The sequence below is a fragment of the Gopherus evgoodei genome, chromosome 13 (assembly GCF_007399415.2).
Source record: "Gopherus evgoodei ecotype Sinaloan lineage chromosome 13, rGopEvg1_v1.p, whole genome shotgun sequence".
NCBI lineage: Eukaryota > Metazoa > Chordata > Testudines > Testudinidae > Gopherus > Gopherus evgoodei.
Genome location: NC_044334.1, coordinates 31,880,423 through 31,902,968, shown reverse-complemented (window position 1 = coordinate 31,902,968; position 22,546 = coordinate 31,880,423). Strand labels below are relative to the sequence as shown.

The following is a 22,546-nucleotide window of genomic DNA, read 5'->3' as shown; positions in this document are numbered from 1 at the left end:
AAATATAGGCCAGATAAAATACGATAAAACTTTAACAAATGTAGTCTACCCACTACCTCCAAGATCTAATAAAGGTCTGTGCTGTTATGGTTGTAGTTCAGTGGAACCATAGCGGCATCATACTTCTGCACACAGAAAATGTGAAAATCAACCAGAACCATGCAAAGCCATGGGATAAGCAGCCATGTGTCCCATGCTTAGAAAGTGACAACAGCAATGCAGCAGAGCAAGCAGTCTTACACACATTCCGGTCAAGTGTCAGTCAGCGGAGGCATGCTGGCTCATGCACCTCACGGGAGTCATGGATACATTTGGAATCTTGAAAATGATTAAATTCTTCATCCCCAGCCCCACCTGCTCAAATCCTGGCTCTGATCATTCTAAGCTGATGAGCACTATAGTTCACACCTCTGCCCTCCAAAACTAGGCAGGCATTTTTAAGGCGTTAGCACTGTACTTCAGGGAGCTGAAGTTTTCAAATTTTACACAGACGCTTCCAGAGTTTATCTGCTTGGCTTATGTTTTTCTCATTAACTCTTTGGTGTTAGGATTTTGTGCCAGTAGGCTTATAGGGGCAGATCTTGATTTCCTGCTGCCTAGAGACTGATGGGCAGAAAAGTCTGAATGTGTCTAGCAGCCTTGATTAATCTTTCAATGCCAGGAGACAAGATTTCCTGATGCTAGTAACTGGTGGAGTGACAGACAGCAAAGGGAAATCCCATTTCTCATCTCAATGGGCTAATTTTCCCAGCTCTGCACAGCAGCTTCTGGTTATAAAGCTCTAACCTTAGCACTAGGAAACTCACTTTGGCTAGACTCGTACAGTGGTTTTTGAAGTCTTCGTATGGACTCCATTAGAAACTGCTATTAGAAAAAACTGCAGGAGTGAAAACAGTTTAATGCAATGCAATACCGAGAAGCCCGGCAGGAAAGCAGTTCAGATATTCTAGAGCTCTGTTTCAGAAAGGATGATTATCCAGCAGAAATTTACTGTTGACAGAATAGAACAAAATGGTTTTCTGGAGAAAAGCAGCAAAACATTTTTTTACATCTGTTTAGATCAGCAGCTTGTCTCACACACCTGATCTGTTTTCTCTTAGGGTTCTCCCCCTAACTCCTGAAGGGCCAGTAGAACCTGTCACGCTGTGTGCCTTGTACTCTGCTAGAGGTTCATTCAATCTCATCTATCTTGCCTCTTTAACAGACACCAGAGGCTCAATGGAAAATGTCATATTCCTCCTCTGAGAGGTGACCTGACCTTTGCTTTCCCAACATTCTGCTATCGCTCCCACCTTCTCTCGCCAAGTAATAAACATCTACCCTTACCCTTTCTCCACCAGGCTCCACTTACTTGCTTCCCCCAAGGTATTTTACTACTGATAAAATGGCCCAGCCACACCAGAACTCTCCTATATCCTTCACACTTCACAAAATACTCAGACATAAAGGAAAAGGGTTCAAAATAAGCTGGTAACAACTACATTCGTAGGTTGCTCCCTGCAATTAGAAGTGAAGCATTCACAGATTCCAAGGCCAGTGCGAATTATTATGATCATCTAGTCTGAGCCTCTGAATAACCCCTTGTAGAACTTCCCCAAAATAATGCCTAGAGCAGATCCAATCTTGGTTTAAACATCCAATCTTGATTTGAAAATTGTCAATGGAGAATCCACCACGACCCTTGGTAAGTTGTTCCAAGGGTTAATTACTCACACTGTTAAAAATGTATGCCTTATATTCGGTGTGAATTTGTTTCTTGTTTCTCAAGCAAATGACTCACTGAAGTGGGGGTTAGTTTGAACTGTGAGGTGGATTACATAACAAAAAGCTGAGTCCTAAATGCCTTTCTGTGGAAAGAGCTGCTTGATCAGAGTCTTAGGAAACTAAACACCTGACAGCTGTACTAGCCACCCAGGATACATTTCTGATGTTTTTTGGACATGTGAAGAACAAAGATGAGGGGAGGGAGAAATAAAGTTAGTTTGGAGAAGTTATCAAAGAAATGCAGATAGACAACAGACAGAGGCTGTTGCAAATGCTCACCAGGTTTGATCAACACGTTCAGTGTCCCTGCAGGGAGGGGAGAAAGAGCTCAGAGGGGAAACTAGTAAAAGACACAAATGGTGCCAACAAGGGACACTGACGTTTCTTTTTAACTTGCTCAAGAGTATAAAACATGTGGTTTTCAACCTCATTATCGCCCTCACAGGGACAGGATGAGCAGGTCCACCCTGTGCAGCGGGATTAATGAAACATTAAGATATGAAAACTTTTGATCTTCTTGTTGTAGGTCACTTATTTCTTACTAGTCCCTTGAAAGCCATCTCAACCAATATGGATGGCCGGTTCCAACTAGGTTGGAAACACTAAGAATGGCATGCAATGCAGGAACTAAATGGCAATTTGCAATAAAACCTGAATCACCGAAGTGATTATAATTCCCAGGGTCCTTAGGCATGTCCAGTGTGCACACACCAAACAGGAGACCTCTAGAGCCTGGGCCTGGAAAGTTGTAGACTAAATGGCAACGCGATTCCAGGGAGACAGAGGAAGCAAGGTGTCAGTGCTAAATGGGAAACGCATTGCAGTGGACAACTAAAATAAGCAAACCCACTAGAGAAAGGACAGAGGAAAACAGCAGAGCTCAATTCTCACCAAATATGTCAGATGTATGTAATTTTAATACCTAGCATTTATACTTTTCATCTGAAGCTGTAAATCTCATATATATAGATGAGGAATCTTGGGAACATCAAAACTGCTCAACTTATTCTGGTCATTCTTTACTGGGTTTGTTTATCTTCTCAAAAGGACAAAATGGAACAAAATATAAAAATGGACACAAAGCACAGCAGAAGCTTTAACTCATTTCTGCTTCAAAGGGCAATACAGCATCAAAACCAGATAATCACCCTCTGTTTAAGTGCTACCTTCTCTGATCATCTTGTCTGCTCAGATATCCAACAACGGGATTCAGTAATATAGGGATATACCTTCATTCCCTGGAGCATGAAAATATGATTTATAAAGAGGGGGTTACTTACCTGTAACTGGAGGTTCTTCAAGATATGTGGTCCCTAACTGTATTCCACTGAGGGTTATGCACATGCACCATGCGCCCAGAGGTGGAGCTTTTCAAAGTAGTATTACTCATTGGTCTGCTCATGCGCCCTTGTGCCACCCTGGAGTTTCACCTGAGGTGATAAAGGGTAGGGCAGACCGACTGTGTCTCCAGTTCCTTCTCTACTGCAGACATACCAGATCCCCACAGAGGAGGAGGAGGGTGGGACTGGAATACAGATAGGGATCACACATCTCAAAGAACCTCCAGTTATAGATAAGTAACCTCCCCTTCTTCTTTGAGTGACAGTTCCTATTGTATTCCACTGAGGGTGATTAACAAGCAGTACCTATATAGGAGGCAGGAGCGAGGAAGATGACAGAACCGTGGAATGGAAGACCACTGCACCAAATGGCACTGGTGAGGCCACATCTGAAGTATTACGTCCAGCTTTGGGCCCCCCGCTACAGAAAAGATGTGGACAAACTGGAGAGAGTCCAATGGAAGGCAACTAAAAGGATTAGGGGGCTGGGTCACATGACTTATGAGGAGAGGGTGAGGGAACTGGGCTTATTTAGTCTGCAGAAGAGTGAGGAGGGATTTGATAGCAGCCTTCAACTACCTGAAGCAGGGTTCCAAAGAGGATGGATCTAGACTGTTCTCAGTGGTGGCAGATGGTCTCAAGTTGCAGTAGGGGAGGTCTTTGTTGGATATTAGGAAAAACTGTTTCACTAGGAGGATGGTGAAGCACTGGAATGGGTTCCCTAGGAAGGTTATGGAAGCTCCATCCTTAGAGGTTTTTAAGGCCCGGCTTGACAAAGTTGGTGTTGGCCTTGCTTTGAGCAGGGGGTTGGACTAGATGACCTCCTGAAGTCCCTTCCAACCCTGATATTCTGTGATTCTGTGAAATGCCAAATGAGGCGTCCATTGTGGAATCATATACTGGAGTATAGTGAGAGGAAAAGGTGTACACCAAACTCTACGTGGCTGCCTTACCTATGTGTGCAAAGGGCACGGCACGGAGTGTGGCTGTAGTTGATGCTTGCAGTCTCATGGAATGGACGCATATCCCTCAGGTGGAGATCATCCCAACAATTGGTAGCAGCATATAATACATCCTGAGACCTACCTGGAGATTCTCTGAGTGGAGATGGCCTGTCCCTTAATTCTCTTCACTATGGAAACAAATAGCCTGGGCAACTTTTGAAATGGCTTCATCCTTTGTAGGTAAAAGGCCAGGGTCCTATCTACATCAAGGTAATGGAGTTGCCATTCCTCAGGAGAGCAGTTTGGTTTGGGGAAAAGGTAGGTAAATGGATGGGTTGGTTGAGGTGGAAATGGGAAACCACTTTTGGAAGAAATCTGGGCTGTAGTTTCACTGAAACCTTGTATGTATGGAATGTGGTGAAAGGGTTTTCCCATCATGGCCCACAGTTCGTCAGTCCTCCTCGCTGAGATAATGGCAATGAGGAAAGCACGCTTCACAGAGAAGAGAGAAAGGGGACAGGAGGCCAGAGGTTCAAAGGGAGAGTTCATTAAGGAGATAAGGACTAGTCTGAGGTCCCACTGAGGGTGATAGGCAGAATGGGCAGGTATTTATGTATAAGGCCCTTCCAGAATCTGGCCATGAAGGGATGGGTAAAAATTTAATGCCCCTCCACCACAGGGTGGAAAACGCTAATGGCCACTGTGTGCACCCTGATGGAATTGAGAGCAAGCCCCGAGGTCTTCAGACAGAGGAAATAGTCTAAGAGCAGCGGGATGCCCACAGCTTCGGAGGTGAGGCTTTGTTGTTGTACCCAGGACGTGAAACACGCTCATTTAGCCTGATAGGAGCATCTAATAAAGTCCTTCCGGCTACTGGAGAGGATGTCTTGTACTGGTAAAAAGCACTCTTGTGCTAACGGACGTCTCCATCCAAAAACCAAGTTGTCAGGTGAAGCATCCATGGATCGGGTGCCTGAGTCTGCTGTTGTGTGGTGTTAGCAGTTCCAGAAATGTCTGGAGCAGGAGTGGAGGGAGTTTTTACATGCAGAGAAGATGGCAGGATCAGAACAGAGCAATCAGAATGACTGTTGCTCTCTCCCACCAGAGTTTGTGGGTGACATGCGGTAAGAGTGGTTGGGGGGAAAGGCACAGTTCATCTAGTCTTAACAATCAATGACTGGAGCATCGCTCTGTGAACAGGCACCAAGTCCCCATCTTAAGCAATAATGAGTGCACTTGGTGTTGGTGTGGGATGCAAAGAGGTCCCTGATCAGAGTCCCCCAGCAACCAAAGATGTCCGTGACTCCCATGTCGTGTAACTCCCATTCACGGTTGGTTACAAAGCTCCTGCTGAGAGCATCGGCAATCACATTCTGGGTACCAGGCAGGTAGGCTGCCGACAAAAGGATATGATGTGCAATGCACCATTTCCATAGGCATACCACTTTCGTACCCAGCGCTGGAGATCTCATGCCCTCTTGTTTGTTTATGCAGTATATGTGGTGGTGTTGTCCAACATGATGAAGATGTGACAATAATGGAGAGTTGATAAGAACAAGTGTATCGCTTTGTGTATCGTCCAAAGTTCATGGCTCATGGCTAGGCTCTGGCGCCGGGGCCATAGCACTGGTACGGACGGCAGATTGTTCAGGCTCATGTATGGGGGGGGTTCCCCAGCCAGGATCTGATTATGGCCCCATAGCGACCTCCATGAGGTGATTTTTGAGCTGGCGAGCTCGGCCTTCTTGTGTAGAGGCAGATACTGAACCTGGACCCAGTGCAGGCTTCCCCCAAACAGCATAAACAGTGTTGGTGCTTGTCGCTGATGGAAAATGAGCGAGGGCAGGAAGCGCAGACTTAACATCTTCAGAATAATATATTACCAGACCCGGGTGCTGAAAGGGAGGTGGGGTGGGGATTGTTGGTGGGAAAACCACTGATGCGGCAAAAATTACTATCAAAAACCAATAAAATCTTAACTATGAACAAGAGTAAAAACAGTTTTTCTAAAAAGTTTGAAAAAATGCATCATCCGGGACAAGAGGACAGCAGAAGCTCTGACTTGGACCATGCAGCAGTGAGAGGGCACAGGAGATGCAGCCCCACCCTTTATCACCTTGTGTGAAACCACAAGGTGGTGCAAGGGCACATATGTGGACCAACAAGCGATATTACTTTGAAAAGCTCTGGCTTCAGGTGCATGCACATAACCCTCAGTGGAATACAATAGGGGCCATCACTTGAAGAAGAACCTGGGATTCTCTGTCCCAAGCCAGGATGTTACATAATCAATAGGCCAGTGCCACCTGGTGCTATCTAGCATGGCCCCCTATCAGCAATAGGTTTGGCTCAGGCTAACCCAATGAGCCAATTAGATTGTACTTCAGGCAGGCATCCATTTCAGAATCCTGTACACAAGCAATTTGGCGGGGAGGTGGGGGGGGAGAAAGAGAGTCAGGGCAGAGGAAAAAGAGACAATTCCCAGACAGTGACTGAAAAAGATGTGATTCCTATGTTGGTTGTACTGAATGGGAAAAGGTTTAGACAATATTTTATAACATTTACATTTACTTAAAGGGCAGCCTGTCTCTGAATCCCAATCTAAAGGAAAAGGAAGGCTGACTCTGTTTGAACGGGCATGGAGCTGATAGCAGGTTTGGCCTTTGAAATAGACACTGCAAATAAATTGGGACCCAAGAACAAAAAGAGCCTTGTTTTCCCAAAGAAGGCTGGATTCCTTGCTTCAGCAGCGCATATGGTCTTCCTACTCTAGAATTTCTCTTCTCCAGACATCCTTCCTAGTCTGGTCTAATTTAAGAGAAATAGAATTGGCAGTTCAGCTCAGCACAGCCTCGCTGTTCAGCTGCTTTCCCTTTCACCTCTCTATGAACAGGTTACCTGCAGTGGTGCTTCCTGCTGGCAAGCCAGAATGTACTGTCACAGCCATAGCAGTGTGCAGCTAGGTGGTCTGGAAGCCATCGTGTCACCTGTGAAACACAGAACACAAAGACAAATTTGTCAAGGAGACAGCCCTTGAAAAATCAGTCTGGCCTGAGCGTATAAAGCCCTTGAAGAGCAGAGACACGGATGTGCCCCCGCTACTTAAATTAGACAGATTCAATCCTGCCAATACTGAAAGAAAGAGAAGACAGAAATCTTCTCCTCGGAAAGTGATCCACCAAATTCCCTCCAGCCACGCAGAGAAGAAGTCTTAATATATAGCTCACTGATTTCTTTCTATACTTCAAAGGTACCCAAGCCAAACAGGTTTACAGGGAACGTGTTAGTCCAGGGTTCCTTCAGCTATTGTCTTTCCATGGTTTCTCAAAAATTGTTCATAGACACCTGACAGCAGAGGGCTCCTCTGCACAGATATTTGAAGTGTTAGAGATAAGTGAGGGCAAGAGGGATAGTTTACAAGAACTGGTGTGTGACCATGGGGCTGTAGTATAACCATGTTATGAAGATCATTTCCTAACAGACGAAAAGAGGGAGGAATATCACAGACAGGGATTTAGTCTGTACCTCTGTGTCCTGTTTATCCACCTGCTCCCAGCTGGCTTCAGAGAAAATCTCTGTGCTGCAGCGAGACAAGCAGTTCTGATCCAGATTGCTTTCCGAGTCGGGTATTGAAGTCTGTTGGCAAACAAACACAGCTGAACAGAACCTGCACATACTCCCACTTCCACACAAACCAGAAGTAAACAGTTGGGAAGGGGGAATCTGTGCACTTCCTGCTAGGAAAAGATATGCGTGGACTGGAGGGGCTCAGGTCAGATATACTTACATACCTGTAATTTAGGTTGTGCCAGTATAGACAAGAGTTCTATCTGGGATGGGACTTAATGTGCAACAAGTGAGGCAGTTTGCTTGTGTAATGGTGTACTGCAACTGGACAGAATGAAACTGTTAACCCTTTAATGCCAGACATGGGGTTAAAATCTACCTGTTGCAGTGTATGTGTAAGATTCCATACACATGTCAAATGATTAACAGTGGGCACCTCACAAATTTCACAGCTGTATCCTGTCAATCCAATTTTGGAGCCCTGTCTCCTTTCCAAAGTTCTTTCACTTTTAAAAACAATATTTATAATATGTATGCCTTGCTGTTTCTGATAGTTCCCTTGGGAAGATGCAATTTAAAATCAAACATGGAGAGGTAAGGATTAGAGTCCACTTCCACAAGTAAGTCTTTGGATTGATGCGTCCTTGCCAGGTAGAACTTTATTTCAACTGACTTTGGTCAAAGGACATACACAACAACTCTTCCAGACATGAGAGATTCAAGAACTTTTGTTCTCCACCTTTCAGTGCTGGAGAGCTGGTACCTCTGATGCTAGCTTAGAGAATATACCTATCAAGACTGGGCAGAAATAGAAGGTAGAAACTAGGACCCAGGTTTGTAAAGGTATGTAGGCACCTAAAGATGTAGATAGGCACCTAAGTGATTTTGAAAATCCATTTCAATCTGCCCATACATTACACATTGTGAAAGCCCTTATCTCAACAAGAATACTTTGAATTAAGCCAATGGGTCACATTTCTGCCAGGAACCCAAGCTCCAGCTAATGACAGATCATTTTGAATGATGCTCAGCAGACCTTGCAGTCCCAAAATCAGCATTTAGCAATTATTATATTAGCTGCAAGCTCAGTGGCCCAAGAAGTTCATGCAAGTCTTTCCCAATGAATGTGCATGGGACTATCCAGCCCCTCTGTCAGCTAGACCCTTTTGCCACTTCCAAAGGATGCTTATAAACATCACTCCTGGGGGAATTCCGCGCCACTGTGCAATGCAGAATTTGTGCAGAATTAATGTTCTGCACAGAATTTCCTTTTCCCCCCTGACAGAAATGGTTCTGCAGAGCTGCTGGCCACCACTAGGGGCCACTGGACCCAGTAGAGCCCAGCTCCCCAGCTTGCAAATAGAAGACGCGGCTAGGGGAAGGGGGAGCTGGAGGATTCCTGGCAGCTGCAGTCCCTGACATGTCCTGAAAGAAGGATGTGGCGTGCACTACAGGGAACTCCATACAAGCCCAGGACCCAGCATCAGGGTGTTTCTTTCTCTGGATCCCTGGGCTCCAGGGGTGTGAATGTATTGGATGTGGGGCAACCCTCAGCTGGCCTTTGAGGGTAGGGGGTGCATAAGTCTGGGCTGGGGAATGCACTGCTTTGGAGGAGTAGGGGTTGCAGGTGTCTGGGCTGAGGGTGCCCTGCAGCTGAGCTCTGGAGGGTAGGGGTGCAATGTCTGGGCTCAGAATAGAGGGTGTAAATGTCTGGGCTGGGGAATGACCGGTGCCTGGGCTCTGAGGGGCAGAGGATGTAGGTGTCTGGGCTGTGGAGGCACCCTGTGGCTGGGCTTTGGGGAGGGAAGGGGCTGCAGGTGTCTGGGCCCCTGGCTGGAGGGGGCAAAAAAGCAGGAACTGGGTTGACATAGGCTTTTCTTTAACTCTCTAGTCCTGGGGGAATTTTTGTTGTCTGTATTGCTACAGAGACAGTTGCTGACAGAAATTCAAAATAATTGAAACTGGTGTGATTATATAATGTTATTTTGACAAATAAATTATATAGCATTTTAAAATATTGTGCACAGAATTTTTAATTTTTTGCACAGAATTCCCCCCAGGAGTAAAACCTGTAAATATTGTAAATGTAAATCTTTTATAATTCTGTAGTTGTACAAAATATACACACTACATGTAAAACAATGAGGAGTCTGGTGGCTCCTAGAAGTGGGGCTTTTTTACCCACGAAAGCTTATGCCCACATAAATCTGTCTTTAAGGTGCCACCAGACGCCTCATTGTTTTTGTGGATACAGACTAACACGGCTACCCCTCTGATACTTGACACACTACATGTGTGTATAGAGAGTGAAGTTTTCATTATTATTGTAATTTGTACTGTGGTAGTGCTCAGAGACCTCATTCAGGATCAGTGTCCCAATGTACTATGTGCTGTTCTGAAACACAGAAAGACATGGTCCCTGCTCCAAGGAGTTTATAATCTGAGTATTCCCTTACGCATACCCTACCATCTTCATCCTTTCCATCCCTCCGCCCCCCATTCCTTCTCTGTTGTTTTCCATTTCCCTCTCTCTAGCTCTTCTCTAAACTAACTGAGAGGCCTCTGAAAAAAGAAGCCACAAACATAGCTGCTTTGTGGTAGTGGGGCTTCAAAGTTCCAGTGGCCCTGCCGTTTGGTTTTTGAAGCTATGCTACCACCAAGAAGCAGAGTGAGGCAGGCGCATTGGCTTCTTTTTTGAAGTTTTGTTACTGCAGTTTAATTTAAACAGGAGGAGCAGGCAAAAATAGGTAAGGGGAGGAGGACTGAAGAGAATTTAATTAAAAATTCACCACACCCACAGGTGCCCAATGTATTTGCTTTACCTACAGATTATATATTTACAATTACAAACTTGTGGATACTACACAATTTGTAATCTTTTTATAGTATCCATAATATTGCAACAACTACATAGATGATGTAGTCCAGCTGTAGCAAACATACTACACTCAAACTATGCTCAAGATTCAGGTCCTACTCTAGCTGCTTTGAGAAGCTTTAATGCTGGTAAAGCTGGCTTTACCGGCAGGGCCGGCTTTAGCAAGTACAGGGCCCAATTCCTGGAGGGGAGGGGCTTGTACTCACCGGATGGCGCACCCAGTCTTCGGCAGCACTTCAGATTGCCAGCCAGGAGAGTGGGGCCGCGGGGCTTGCTGCGCTCTGGCCAGGGTCACGGGGTCCCCACGCTTCGGCCAGAGCACCAGCCAGGAGTGTGGGGCCACGGGGTTTGCGGCGCTCCGACCGGGGTCACGGGGCCGTGGGACTGTTGCACTCTAGCTGGAGCTCCGGCTGGGGGGGCGGGGCCGCGGGACTTGCAGCGCTTCGGCCAGGGGAGCGGGGCCACTGGGCTTGCTGCACTCCAGCCGGAGCTCCGGCCGGGGTAGCGGGGCCACGGGGCTTGCGGCGCTCCGACTGGGGTCACGGGGCCGTGGGACTGCTGCACTCCAGCCGGAGCTCCGGCTGGGGGGGCGGGGCTGCAGGGCTTGCAGCACTTCGGCCGGGGGAGCGGGGCCGCGGGGCTTGCTGCACTCCAGCCGGAGCTCCGGCCGGGGTAGCGGGGCCAAGGGGCTTGCTGCACTCCAGTTGGAGCTCCAGCCGGGGGAGTGGGGCCACGGGGCTTGCAGAGCTCCGGCCGGGGGAGCGGGGCTATGGGGCTTGTGGAGCTCCGGCCGGGGTAGCGGGGCCAAGGGGCTTGCTGCACTCCAGCCGGAGCTCCGGCCGGGGGAGTGGGGCCACGGGGCTTGCAGAGCTCCGGCCGGGGGAGCGGGGCTATGGGGCTTGCGGAGCTCCGGCCGGGGGAGCGGGGCCAAGGGGCTTGCTGCATTCCAGCCGGAGCTCCGGCCAGCGGAGCAGGGCCGCCATAGACCCCAGTGGAGCTGACTGCCCCCGGGGTGAGTAGAAAAAAATTAAAAAGGTGCCTAAGGCGCGGGGTCTGATTCTGGGGAATCGGGTGAATCAGCCTAAAGCCGGCCCTGTTTACTAGCACTTGAAGACTCCCCTTTTCTAAGGGAAATCCCTGGGTGGCAGAGGCAGCATAACAATTCTAAGTCGTCACCATTACTGAGCCTAGTGTAGGCCACATCTTTGAGGGAAGGGGACATGGCCCACATCCCTGTGCCTCAGTGGATCCCAGCTCCCAGAACAACCACCTTTGCACCCACCTCCCTGTGAATTATGCCAAGGACCAAACGGCCAGTCATAGAATCATCAACAATTAGGGTTGGAAGAGACCTCCAGAGGTAATCTAGTCCATCTCCCCTGCTCAAAGCAGGACCAACCCCAATTAAATCATCCCAGCCAGTCCTATAGATCTTGCCCAATAAATTGTATGTAAATGTTTAAAAAGTTCTCTAAACCATTTTATGAGCACAGCAAAAACTATGTAAAGACACCGTGATTAGTCCCATTCCACAGCACACCAAAGGTGTGTGTAAATTAGGACAGTCAAACAATTAAAAAAAATAATCACAAGATTAAAAAAAATAGTAGCGATTAATCACAGTTTTAATCGCACTGTTAAACAATAGAATACCAATTTAAATTTATTATAAATATTTGTGGATGTTTTTCTACATTTTTAAATACATTAATTTCAATTATAACAGAATACAAAGCTCACTTTATATTATTATTTTTTATTACAAATATTTCCACTGTTATAAAGATAATCTACGAGTCAAAGCATGAAAGGGCATATGAATAGTTATGTGAATGCCTGTTCTCACTCTCAGGTGACATTGTTAATAACAAGTGGGCAGCATTATTTCCTGAAAATGTAAACAAACTTGTCTGTCTTAGTGATTGACTGAACAAGTAGGACTGAGGGGATTTGTAGGTTCTAAAGTTTTACTTTGTTTTGATTTTGAGTGCAGTTATGTGGAAAAAAAAATTCTGCATTTGTAGGTTGCACTTTCATGATAAAGAGATTGCACCTGAAAGTGAAAACTGCATGCCCTTTTCAGCACAGACTCACAGGACTGGAAGGGACCTCGGGAGGTCATTTAGTCCAGTCCCCTGCACTCATGGCATGACTGAGATGTTAAAAAAAATATTACCATAACCAAAATTCACTGTCTAACCAAACAACAATACTTCTTACCAAACTGCTGACTTAGAACTGTGGCCTCCAGAAATGTGATTAACCAATCCACTATTGTCAGCAGTGGCTGAATTACCGTTGCACTTACCACTTCGTCCCCATAATCGCCATTGAAACGTAGTGAGCTATTCAGGTACTGGCTCTCCAACCGGCTCCTCAACTCCTGCACTTGCTTCTTCAATATCTCCACTTCCTGCTGATGCCCAGTTTCAATCTGACGCAGGCGCTGCTGGATAACATCAGTGTAGACTGGCATCCCATCATCATCCAAGTGGTTCCTGGTGGGTTGGTCTGGGCTGCTAACTGTCTGTTGCCTCCCAGAATGGTCATGCACCCACTTATGGTGCAAGTTCCTCAAGTGAAACTGGGCAGAACTACAACTAGCTATAGAGACCTGCCGGCTCAGAGAGGCTTTGATCCTATCATCCTCTCCATTCACACAGTGTCCATTTGCTGCAGGGTATTTCGGGGTAATACTAAACCCTGCAGGTTTCTCTGTCACCTTGTTCTCAGTCTCCAGCTCCCCATTACACACAATCTCATCTTTATCTTCAGCTAAAGGCAAGGCACAAGGGGAAGGCACTGAGCTGTGTGTGTTGCTGCTGTTAGAAGTCCTGTTTACTTTTGTTCCCAGTCTGTGTAGCTCTATCATATTTCCCCCCTCAGGTCTGCTTTCAGTTGTTTGAGAAAGTTCTTCAGCACTGTTGTCCATCAGATGAGGTAAGTGGCAAGGGCCTTTCTGAATCAGCTCTTGCTTTGCTCCATTCTCTGTTAAGGTTTCGGTAGAACTTTCCATGTTGGATGTTTTTGCCTCATGTTGGATTGTGATGGGCAATGGAGGGCTCTCTGCTTCTATATGAAGTCTACTAACACCTTCCTCCACATTCTTCTGAATGTCACTATTTACAGTACTCTCCAAGGGAATAGTTTGTAGTCCTTTCACCTGAAGTAACTTCTGGATACTGTTACTGAGATCCATAGGCTCCTCCTGTTGTCTTTTAAGCTCAGAAGAACCTTGTGAAACTGGATGTAGATTGGACACTGGATTGTTTATTGAAGTATCTGTATCCATCTCAGTCTTTTCATAGAGGCCATCAACATACTCATCAAGATTTTCAGTTCTGTTCTCCTTATCCAGGATAAGCTCCTCCTCATCCTCTTTGCCTGTTGTCTCCAGGGTACCCCTCAAGAGCTCCTCCAGACCAACATCCTCTTTGGTGGCCTCCTGCAAAATGTTCTCCATCTGTCCCTCTGCCACGCCAGCTGCAACTGAAAGCTCTGCTCCAACAAGAGCCCTGCCTTGTTTGCTCAGGCTGTCCCCATCAAATGGATCATCCCCTGGGTTGCCAAGGCTGCTCGGCTCCAGGGACCTACGGTGCTCTTGCCACTTTTCATTGAGGCTGGGATCACTACTACGTCGGTTAGTTGTAGGCACGTTGCTGTCGCAGGCCGTTGTCAGATTGTCAAACGATCTCGTCTTTGGTAGCCTACAGAGGTACAAAATCAGAATCAAAAGTTACTTTTAAAAATATTTAATTACACAGGTTATTATTAATGAGCTTCCCCATTTTGAAATCACAACCAGTCACTCACTACTGTGGAGTTCTGCAGTGCACTACAGTATTATCTAACAGTTCAGTCTGATCATTTATGGGTCAAAGCTGCTCCAGCACCATCCCATCTGGCCTTCTCTCTCCATCAAGAAAATTTCTTCAGCTAATCTTCAGCATTCCCAGAATCATCCCTCCACACCAAAGCTCCATTTCCAACTAGCATGCACCCAGAATCATCTTATTGGAAAAGGCTTCTCTAAAGACAAGGTAAGCAGTACTTACATGAATTTAATACAAGAAAAAAAGCAGTGTGTACAATGAACGCAAGGCAGCCCTGAAGATGCTATATCCCATGTTTTCTGGCCTCCACAATACAGAGGCAGTACACCAAAGCAGAATAAATTCTGCAACTGGGGACAGTACCTGGGATGTTATTTGGGCATACTCCGTATACTGAACTGTGTTTTATCTGTTAATTTATTTCAAACCTATTTTCTGCTCTAATGTGTTTGTTACAAAACAATCCAGGAAGCTGAATACTTTCAAAATTGAAATGACCACACAGGGCTTTTTGTTAGTCATTTAAACAGTCCCATACCTCCTTCCCACAGCAAGTGCTCCTCTCCCTAAATCTCACAACATTCTCTGTTGATCTTACTTTACAGGATGGGATTTCTGGGCTCTAGGCTCACCTGCCCAGAGACTGATCTTCAGGGCTGGAGCCTGGAACTGGGTAAGGGGCACAGGTGTCATCAGCAGGGGTGGAGGGGGAAGAACATGGTAGGTAAACAGCACTCCAGAGCATTAAATTACGCACATGACACACTGGATACAGCACCTAGAAAGAGAAAATGTGGCATGTTCATGTTTAGGAACATTAACCTGTCTCTCTCCAGGAATTTTGCTACTCTAATTTTACAGCTCAGGTTCACAGTCCAGAGGTTCTACAATAGCATTTTTAATAATTTACTCCTAGCTATCAAGTTGTTATCCTTTCCTTCAGATATGGAGATTTTGGGAGGGGAAGGGTTTAAATAACTTAGAAAAATCTTTATTTCCATAAACACGGTGACATTTTAACAGTTCTCTACAGGTTCTTATAGCATGCCCATCACTATAATATCTGAATGCCTAACATATTATTCTATCAAATATACATAAAGACGACTATGCCTCTCTCCCCCAAGTCCCTTGTGAGAGTTAATTACTATGGGAGAACTAACTGAAAAAGTGAAGGTGATGAAATTAGATATGTGCAAAAACTTCCATAACATTTTTTGTTATTCCAGTTTTTGACAAAAGTTTAAGATATCTTATGACACAACTCTTTTATCCCCCCAGTGTAACGTGACAGAGATCTCCTGTTGGTAACCATACCTTGTCAAGCACACAAAATATTTTATTACAGGGAATACAGCATATATCTGACATAGAGATGCTCTCTATGGCTGCATTTGGTATGTCCCAGTGGTCTGCTGAAGACACTGTAATGTAAATGCTTCAGTAAGATGGCTTTGGTGGTGTGGGAGTGCATGGCATAGCAGAGGTTAAGCTAAGGCTATTCAAACATAAAACCTTGCTATGGCACTCAAATGGTAACTATCCACTGGGTACACGGGGGAATATCCATAAGAATAGCCACACTGGGTCAGACCAAAGGTCCATCCAGCCCAGTATCCTGTCTTCTGACAGTTGCCAATGCCAGGTGCCCCAGAGGGAATGAACAGAGCAGGTAATCATCAAGTGATCTTTCCCCTGTTGCCCATTCCCAGCTTCTGGCAAACAGAGGCTAGTGACACCATCCCTGCCCATCCTGGCTAATAGCCATTGATGGACCTATCCTCCATGAACTTATCTAGTTCTTTTTTGAACACTGTTATAGTCTTGGCTTTCACAACATCCTCTGGCAAGGAGTTCCACAGTTATCTTTAGGCAGTACATTCATGGAATAGGCGAAGTCAAATCATCACCCACAGGAATAACTGGGATGCTTCCTTGAGGTGGATATTTTTGGGATAGTCACTTTCCCTGACTCCCACAGTTGTAATGCAGAATCCCTAAAGGGACTCTCCCACAGGTGATGGGGAATGAATGATACATACAGTTTCTGACTGGGAGGAGTAAAGCAGGTTTTTGAAGGCTTTGTTTGCTGCTCGCAGCAGAGACCAGACAGAACATGTCCTTTCCTGAGTATGTTTTTCTCCTCTCTCCTTCGCATTGTTGCACAGGAATGTACCAAAGAGGCAAGAGTAGGTGTGCTGCACCAATTTGACCTGTACAGACCAATACAGATAGAGTCATATGGCAGCACACATGGTGTATGTGAAAGATGTAACTTTCATGCTTAAGAGGCAATTAATCTACTATTCATGTGAGGCTGTCTATGTAAGGCTTTGTGTAGGATGCCATATAAATCTATTTAACATTTTTTGCATGCCTTCTTAGAAAGCTAATGACAAGAACATAGCAGCACAATGGGCTCCTCTCCATTATGCACCATCATATTTGAGCTATATAAAATGTTAAGAGGAAACAGAACATACAGATTGCATGTTTATTTACATGCTGTGTCTAAAACTTACGTACTGAAACCAGGGCTCTGGAGAATATGGTAGAGAAGGGAATTTTTGACACAGTTGTCACATAGCATCAATAAAGTGAAAAAGCACTGAGCTGGCGATAATAGGTAATCATAGAATATCAGGGTTGGAAGGGACCTCTCAGGAGGTCATCTAGTCCAACCCCCTGCTCAAAACAGGACCAATCCCCAACTAAATCATCCCAGCCAGGCCTTCGCCAAGCCTGACCTTAAAAGCCTCTAAGGAAGGAGATTCCACCACCTCCCTAGGTAACCCATTCCAGTGCTTCACCCCCCTCCTAGTGAAAAAGTTTTTCCTAATATCCAACCTGAACCTCCCCCACTGCAACTTGAGACCGTTACTCCTTGGTCTGTCTTCTGGTACCACTGAGAACAGTCTAGATCCATCCTCTTTGGAACCCCCTTTCAGGTAGTTGAAAGCAGCTATCAAATCCCCCCTCATTCTTCTCTTCTGCAGACTAAACAATCCCAGTTCCCTCAGCCTCTCCTCATAAGTCGTGTACTCCAGCCCCCTCTTTCCAATTTTTCCACATCCTTCTTGTAGTGTGGGGCCCAAAACTGGACACAGTACTCCAGATGAGGCCTCACCGATGTCGAATAGAAGGGAATGATCACGTCCCTCGATCTGCTGCCAATGCCCCTACTTATACAGCCCAAAATGCCATTAGCCTTCTTGGCAACAAGGGCACACTGTTGACTCATATCCAGCTTCTCGTCCACCATAACTCCTAGGTCCTTTTCTGCAGAACTGCTTCCTAGCCATTCAGTCCCTAGTCTGTAACAGTGAATGGGATTCTTCCGTCCTAAGTGCAGGACTCTGCACTTGTCCTTGTTGAACCTCCTCAGGTTTCTTTTGGCCCAGTCCTCTAATTTGTCTAGGTCCCTCTGGATCCTATCCCTACCCTCCAGCGTATCTACCACTCCTCCCAGTTTAGTGTCATCCGCAAACTTGCTGAGAGTGCAGTCCACGCCATCTTCTGTCTTGTGGCACAAATGGAAACACAGGAAGCTCATCCAATCTAGATTGTAGCTCACTGCACACTATAGCCTCAATCCAGCAAAGCCCTGGAGAATGTACTTATCTTTAAGCATGTTAATAATCCAATTGACTTCAACAGAACTACTCATGTTAAAAGTTAAACACATGCTTAACTGCTTTGCTGAATTAGGGCCTTCAGCTCTAAAAAGACCAGAAGATGGAATTACTCAGGGAATTGGTGAAGCATTATAGAAACTTTCTCCTCTAGGTTGTCAGTTCAAATTCATCCATGTAGTCAGTGACTGACATTAACGGTGTGACTGGCTTGGTGGCCCTGAGATGTGACTTCAATAGTCTTAGCCAAACTTCTCAGAGGACAGTTGTCAATATCAGAAAAGCCACACGTTCTAGGCAGTTTTAGCAGAGAAAGAGAATGGAAACTCCTTCTTGCTCTTAGAGACATACTCTCCAGGTCAGGATGAAATAGTGTAGCGGAGAAGTGCTGGGGAAGTTTGCATTGTCATTACCTGTGCTGTCCCTATTCTGTGGATATTTGAATCCAGGACATGATTTCTTTCTTTCTTTAAAGTTTAAAGGAAGTCCTAGAAGGCCCCATCCCTGCTTTCAGAGAGAACTGATTGCAGATTCCATGAAGACAAGTGATTTTGTCTGCGAGACAAGGCTCAACAGTTGTCACATCTGTTTATCAGGCTGCACTGTGATATAAGGTAGATGGGAGAATCGGAAACCCCTCAGGGCTATTCAGTGTGTTAGCTCTGTCTACTGGTTTAGAAGTATTCAATAAAACAGTAATCTCTCAAGCCACAACTCACAAGGAATGCTTCGTTAAACTCGAAAGAGCAAGGGAACTGCCTCTGGAGCTGATGGACGCAGTCCAACCACTGTAAAAATACTGGGCAGCGCTCATTTAGGTCATCCGAATTCTCACCATGGCCACAGCGATCTGCAAACTTGTGGCCAAAATCCAGCCATTCCATCTCCACTAGCACCTGGAAACCCTGCAGGAAAGAAAATGCAGTTGAAGGTCTCCAGATTTTTTTGTCAGTCCAAATGTTACAATTTTCCAGGACACAGTCTGAGACTTCTCATGGGAAGTATTCATGCTTAATATACCTGGTTTCTTTTCAGAATTAATCATGATTTCTTTCAACCTACTTTTCTTCTATTTAATTCCGTTCACAATTAACCCACCATATCATTCAATAGCATCCATCAGATTCAGCAAGACTGGTGATAACATTAGTACATTTTCAGATGAAGAAAGCTGAGTTCAATCATTCAGTAGCCTTCCCTATTAATCTGCAAAGAAACCCAAACTCAGCCATCCTCCCATGCATAAATGGATGGTTTACAAACCTCTATAGTCCTGTAATATGGATCAAGCAGCAGTTTGGACAGTGCCACTATCTGTGGGGTTCGGTCCCAGCCATCCGAGCAGTGCACCAAGACTGGTCGCTGGTCTCTATCTACTGCATGCACTACCAATAGTGCAGATTTCAGAAGCACAGACAAGTGCTGCAGCCATTTGGTACTTTCCAGTGCTGATAACCAACTACAGAAAAACCAAGGGAGGATAGTTTATGCTCTTTTTAATGTTTCCCAGCTGAGATCTTTGAATTAAAAAAAAAACATCAGAGTGATCATAATTAAACTCCCATTATAGTACTAAACAATGAGTGCTTTCCTTGAATCTATTTTTTCACTTAAATTATCTTGTTAATGCTCTCACAAGTTTGCAGGAAATACAGACAGTCTACTTAGTGAATGTGAAAGGCTCATGGCAGCAAATGAAGAACCAGGAGAAACTGCTAGAGGAAAGAGGGTTGAAATGCTTCAGTATTCTGGGGAATGTTCACAGTCAGAAGACCCCTCAGTTATTGTCACTGGAGGTCAGTTATACTATGGAAATGATAGGCTGGGTCTCCAGGGTGAGGATATTAGGAATGTGGTAAGTTCATGGAGCAACACTAGTGCCTTTCAAAGGCAAGTCAGACTGCTACAGGCTTCTGGGGTTAGACTGCATGTTACAATAGCAGTTTTACAAAATCAGGGGAAAGCTGAAATATTGCAGGATGCACAGGTGAGACTAACCAAGCCCACCTGGCAGTAATATATGCTAATATTAAAGCAAAGGATCCAATTTTGATCCCCGTCTCATTTGCTATCTCCATTTTAGAATTAATGAGTCAGTAACTTCCTTTGGCTCAAGCTATATTAAGCTGTAGCATGTTTACAAAGAGAAGGCTGTGGAAGAACAAACACCTGCTTAATTCAGTCTAGAAAATATCAGGGGAAGAATGAGGGTTAGACACAAAAATATAATTTAAGAAAGAAAAAAACCTCAAATGCCCACTTACTTTCCTGGGTCTGGCATCTGTGTGCAGAGCAAGCGCAGCGACTGAAAGCTCTTCCGGATAGAATGGATGTTTGCCATCCCCATGAACACCACTTCACAATTTGGATAATACTCTGTAGAAAATTATAAAAAACAAGAGGAGGAATTAAAAACAACATGAATATTAAGTTAAAAAAAAAGCTTTTCTATAAAAAACAAACTGCTGCAGTTGTGGACTGATGAAACAGTGCTGTTTAGCACAATCTCCCGTAGACAAAAATTTGTGCTTGGACTTCAGCTGGTATTCCAGACATTACAACACATGGTGGAAAAAAAGACGGTTACTCACCTTTGTAACTGTTGTTCTTCGAGATGTGTTGCTCATATCCATTCCAGTTAGATGTGCGCGCGCCGCGTGCACGTTCATCGGAGAAACCTTTACCCTAGCAACGCTGGCGGGTGGCTGGGCGCCCCCTGGAGTGGCGCCGCTATGGCGCCCAATATATACCCCAGCCGACCCGGCCACCCTTCAGTTCCTTCTTGCCGGCTACTCCAACAGTGGGGAAGGAGGGTGGGTTTGGAATGGATATGAGCAACACATCTCGAAGAACAACAGTTACAAAGGTGAGTAACCGTCTTTTCTTCTTCAAGTGATTGCTCATATGCATTCCAGTTAGGTGATTCCCAAGCCTTACCTAGGCGGTGGGGTCGGAGTGAGATGTGGCGGTATTTAGAACTGCTACGCCAAAGGCCGCATCATCCCTTGATTGTTGGACCAGTGCATAGTGTGCGGTGAATGTGTGGACCGATGACCAGGTCGCTGCACGGCATATCTCCTGGATAGGCACGTGCGTCAGGAAGGCTGCCGACGACGCCTGAGCTCTCATGGAATGTGCCATGAGGTGGCCAGAGGGGACACGAGCTATATAGTAGCATGCGCGAATGCATGCAGTCACCCAGGAGGAAATTCTCTGAGAAGAGATTGGTAGACCCCTCATCCGTTCTGTGACCGCCACAAACAGTTGAGGAGACTTTCGGAACGGCTTTGTTTGCTCAATGTAGAAAGCGAGTGCTCTGCGTACATCTAAGGAGTGTAGCTGCTGTTCCCTCCGAGAAGAGTGGGGCTTCGGGAAGAAGACTGGGAGGAAGATGTCCTGGTTGGTATGGAAGGCAGACACAACCTTAGGGAGGAACGCCGGGTGGGGTCGCAGATGTACCTTGTCTTTATGGAAAACGGTGTAGGGCGGGTCCACTGTGAGAGCTCTCAGCTCGGAGACCCGCCTGGCCGATGTACTGGCCACCAGGAAGGCTGTCTTCCATGACAGGTACAGGAGCGAGCAAGTCGCCAGTGGCTCAAATGGTGGAAGCGTGAGCCTGTTTAGGACCAAGTTAAGGTCCCAGGTAGGAGCAGGGCGGCGTACGGGGGGGGTAGAGATGTTCCAGGCCTTTAACGAATCTAGCGACTAAGGGGTGGGAGAATACGGAGCGGCCACCTTCTCCTGGTCGGAAAGTGGATATGGCCGCTAAGTGCACCTTCAAGGAGGATGTCGCTAGGCCCTGCTGCTTAAGGTACCAGAGGTAGTCTAGGATCGTGGGAATCGGAGCCTCCGAAGGGGTCACATCCTGAGTAGCACACCAGCAAGAGAAGTGCTTCCACTTGAGCGTGTACGTTGAGCGGGTGGAAGGCTTCCTGCTGTTAAGGAGGATATGCTGGACCGGTGCGGAGCAGCTCAACTCCGCCGCGTTCAGCCATGCAGGAGCCACGCCGTGAGGTGGAGGGCTCGTAGGTCCGGGTGACGGAGCCTGCCGTGATCCTGTGTGATCAGGTCTGGGTGGAGAGGGAGGGGGATTGGAGGGTCCACAGACAGATCCAGCAAAGTGGTGAACCAATGTTGTCTGGGCCACGCAGGTGCGATCAGTATTAAACGCGCTTTGTCCCTGCGGAATTTCAACAGGACTTTGTGCACCAGAGGAAACGGAGGGAAGGCATACAATAGGTGGTGGGACCACGGCAGGAGGAATGCATCCGTGTTCGACCCGGGAGAGAGACCTCAAAAGGAGCAAAACTCCTGGCACTTCCTGTTGGACCTGGTCGCAAATAGGTCTATGCGGGGAAATCCCCACTTCTGGAAGAGGGAATGGATAACATCCGGTCTGATCGACCATTTGTGGCATAGGAAGGATCGGCTGAGTCTGTCCGCCAGTGCCTTCCTGACCCCTGGGAGGAAGGATGTCACGAGATCTATTGATTGGGCTATGCAGAAGTCCCAGAGTTGAATGGCTTCCTGACATAGGGGAGACGAGCGGGTTCCCCCGTTTGTTGATGTAGTACATGGCTGTTGTGTT

The 22,546-nt window shown here is 46.2% G+C and overlaps 1 protein-coding gene across 14 annotated transcripts in view; it reads right to left on the bottom strand.

Moving 5' to 3' along the window:
* Window positions 1–22,546, bottom strand: part of MTMR3 (myotubularin related protein 3) — a 203,728-nt gene that overhangs the window by 3,465 nt on the left and 177,717 nt on the right. For 6 of the 14 annotated variants that reach the window (XM_030582835.1, XM_030582837.1, XM_030582839.1 and 3 more), the window contains 9 exons: window positions 20,223–20,334; window positions 19,222–19,417; window positions 18,678–18,863; window positions 16,369–16,539; window positions 14,959–15,104; window positions 12,802–14,200; window positions 7,574–7,684; window positions 6,947–7,035; window positions 2,044–2,070 (listed from right to left, as the gene is read on the bottom strand). In XM_030582835.1, the coding sequence (XP_030438695.1) occupies window positions 2,044–2,070; window positions 6,947–7,035; window positions 7,574–7,684; window positions 12,802–14,200; window positions 14,959–15,104; window positions 16,369–16,539; window positions 18,678–18,863; window positions 19,222–19,417; window positions 20,223–20,334 (2,437 nt within the window). Of the gene's footprint in view, window positions 1–806; window positions 878–2,043; window positions 2,071–6,946; window positions 7,036–7,573; window positions 7,685–12,801; window positions 14,201–14,958; window positions 15,105–16,368; window positions 16,540–18,677; window positions 18,864–19,221; window positions 19,418–20,222; window positions 20,335–22,546 lie in introns of all 14 variants that reach the window. The other 8 variants (XM_030582836.1, XM_030582838.1, XM_030582842.1 and 5 more) reach the window with 6 other exon arrangements.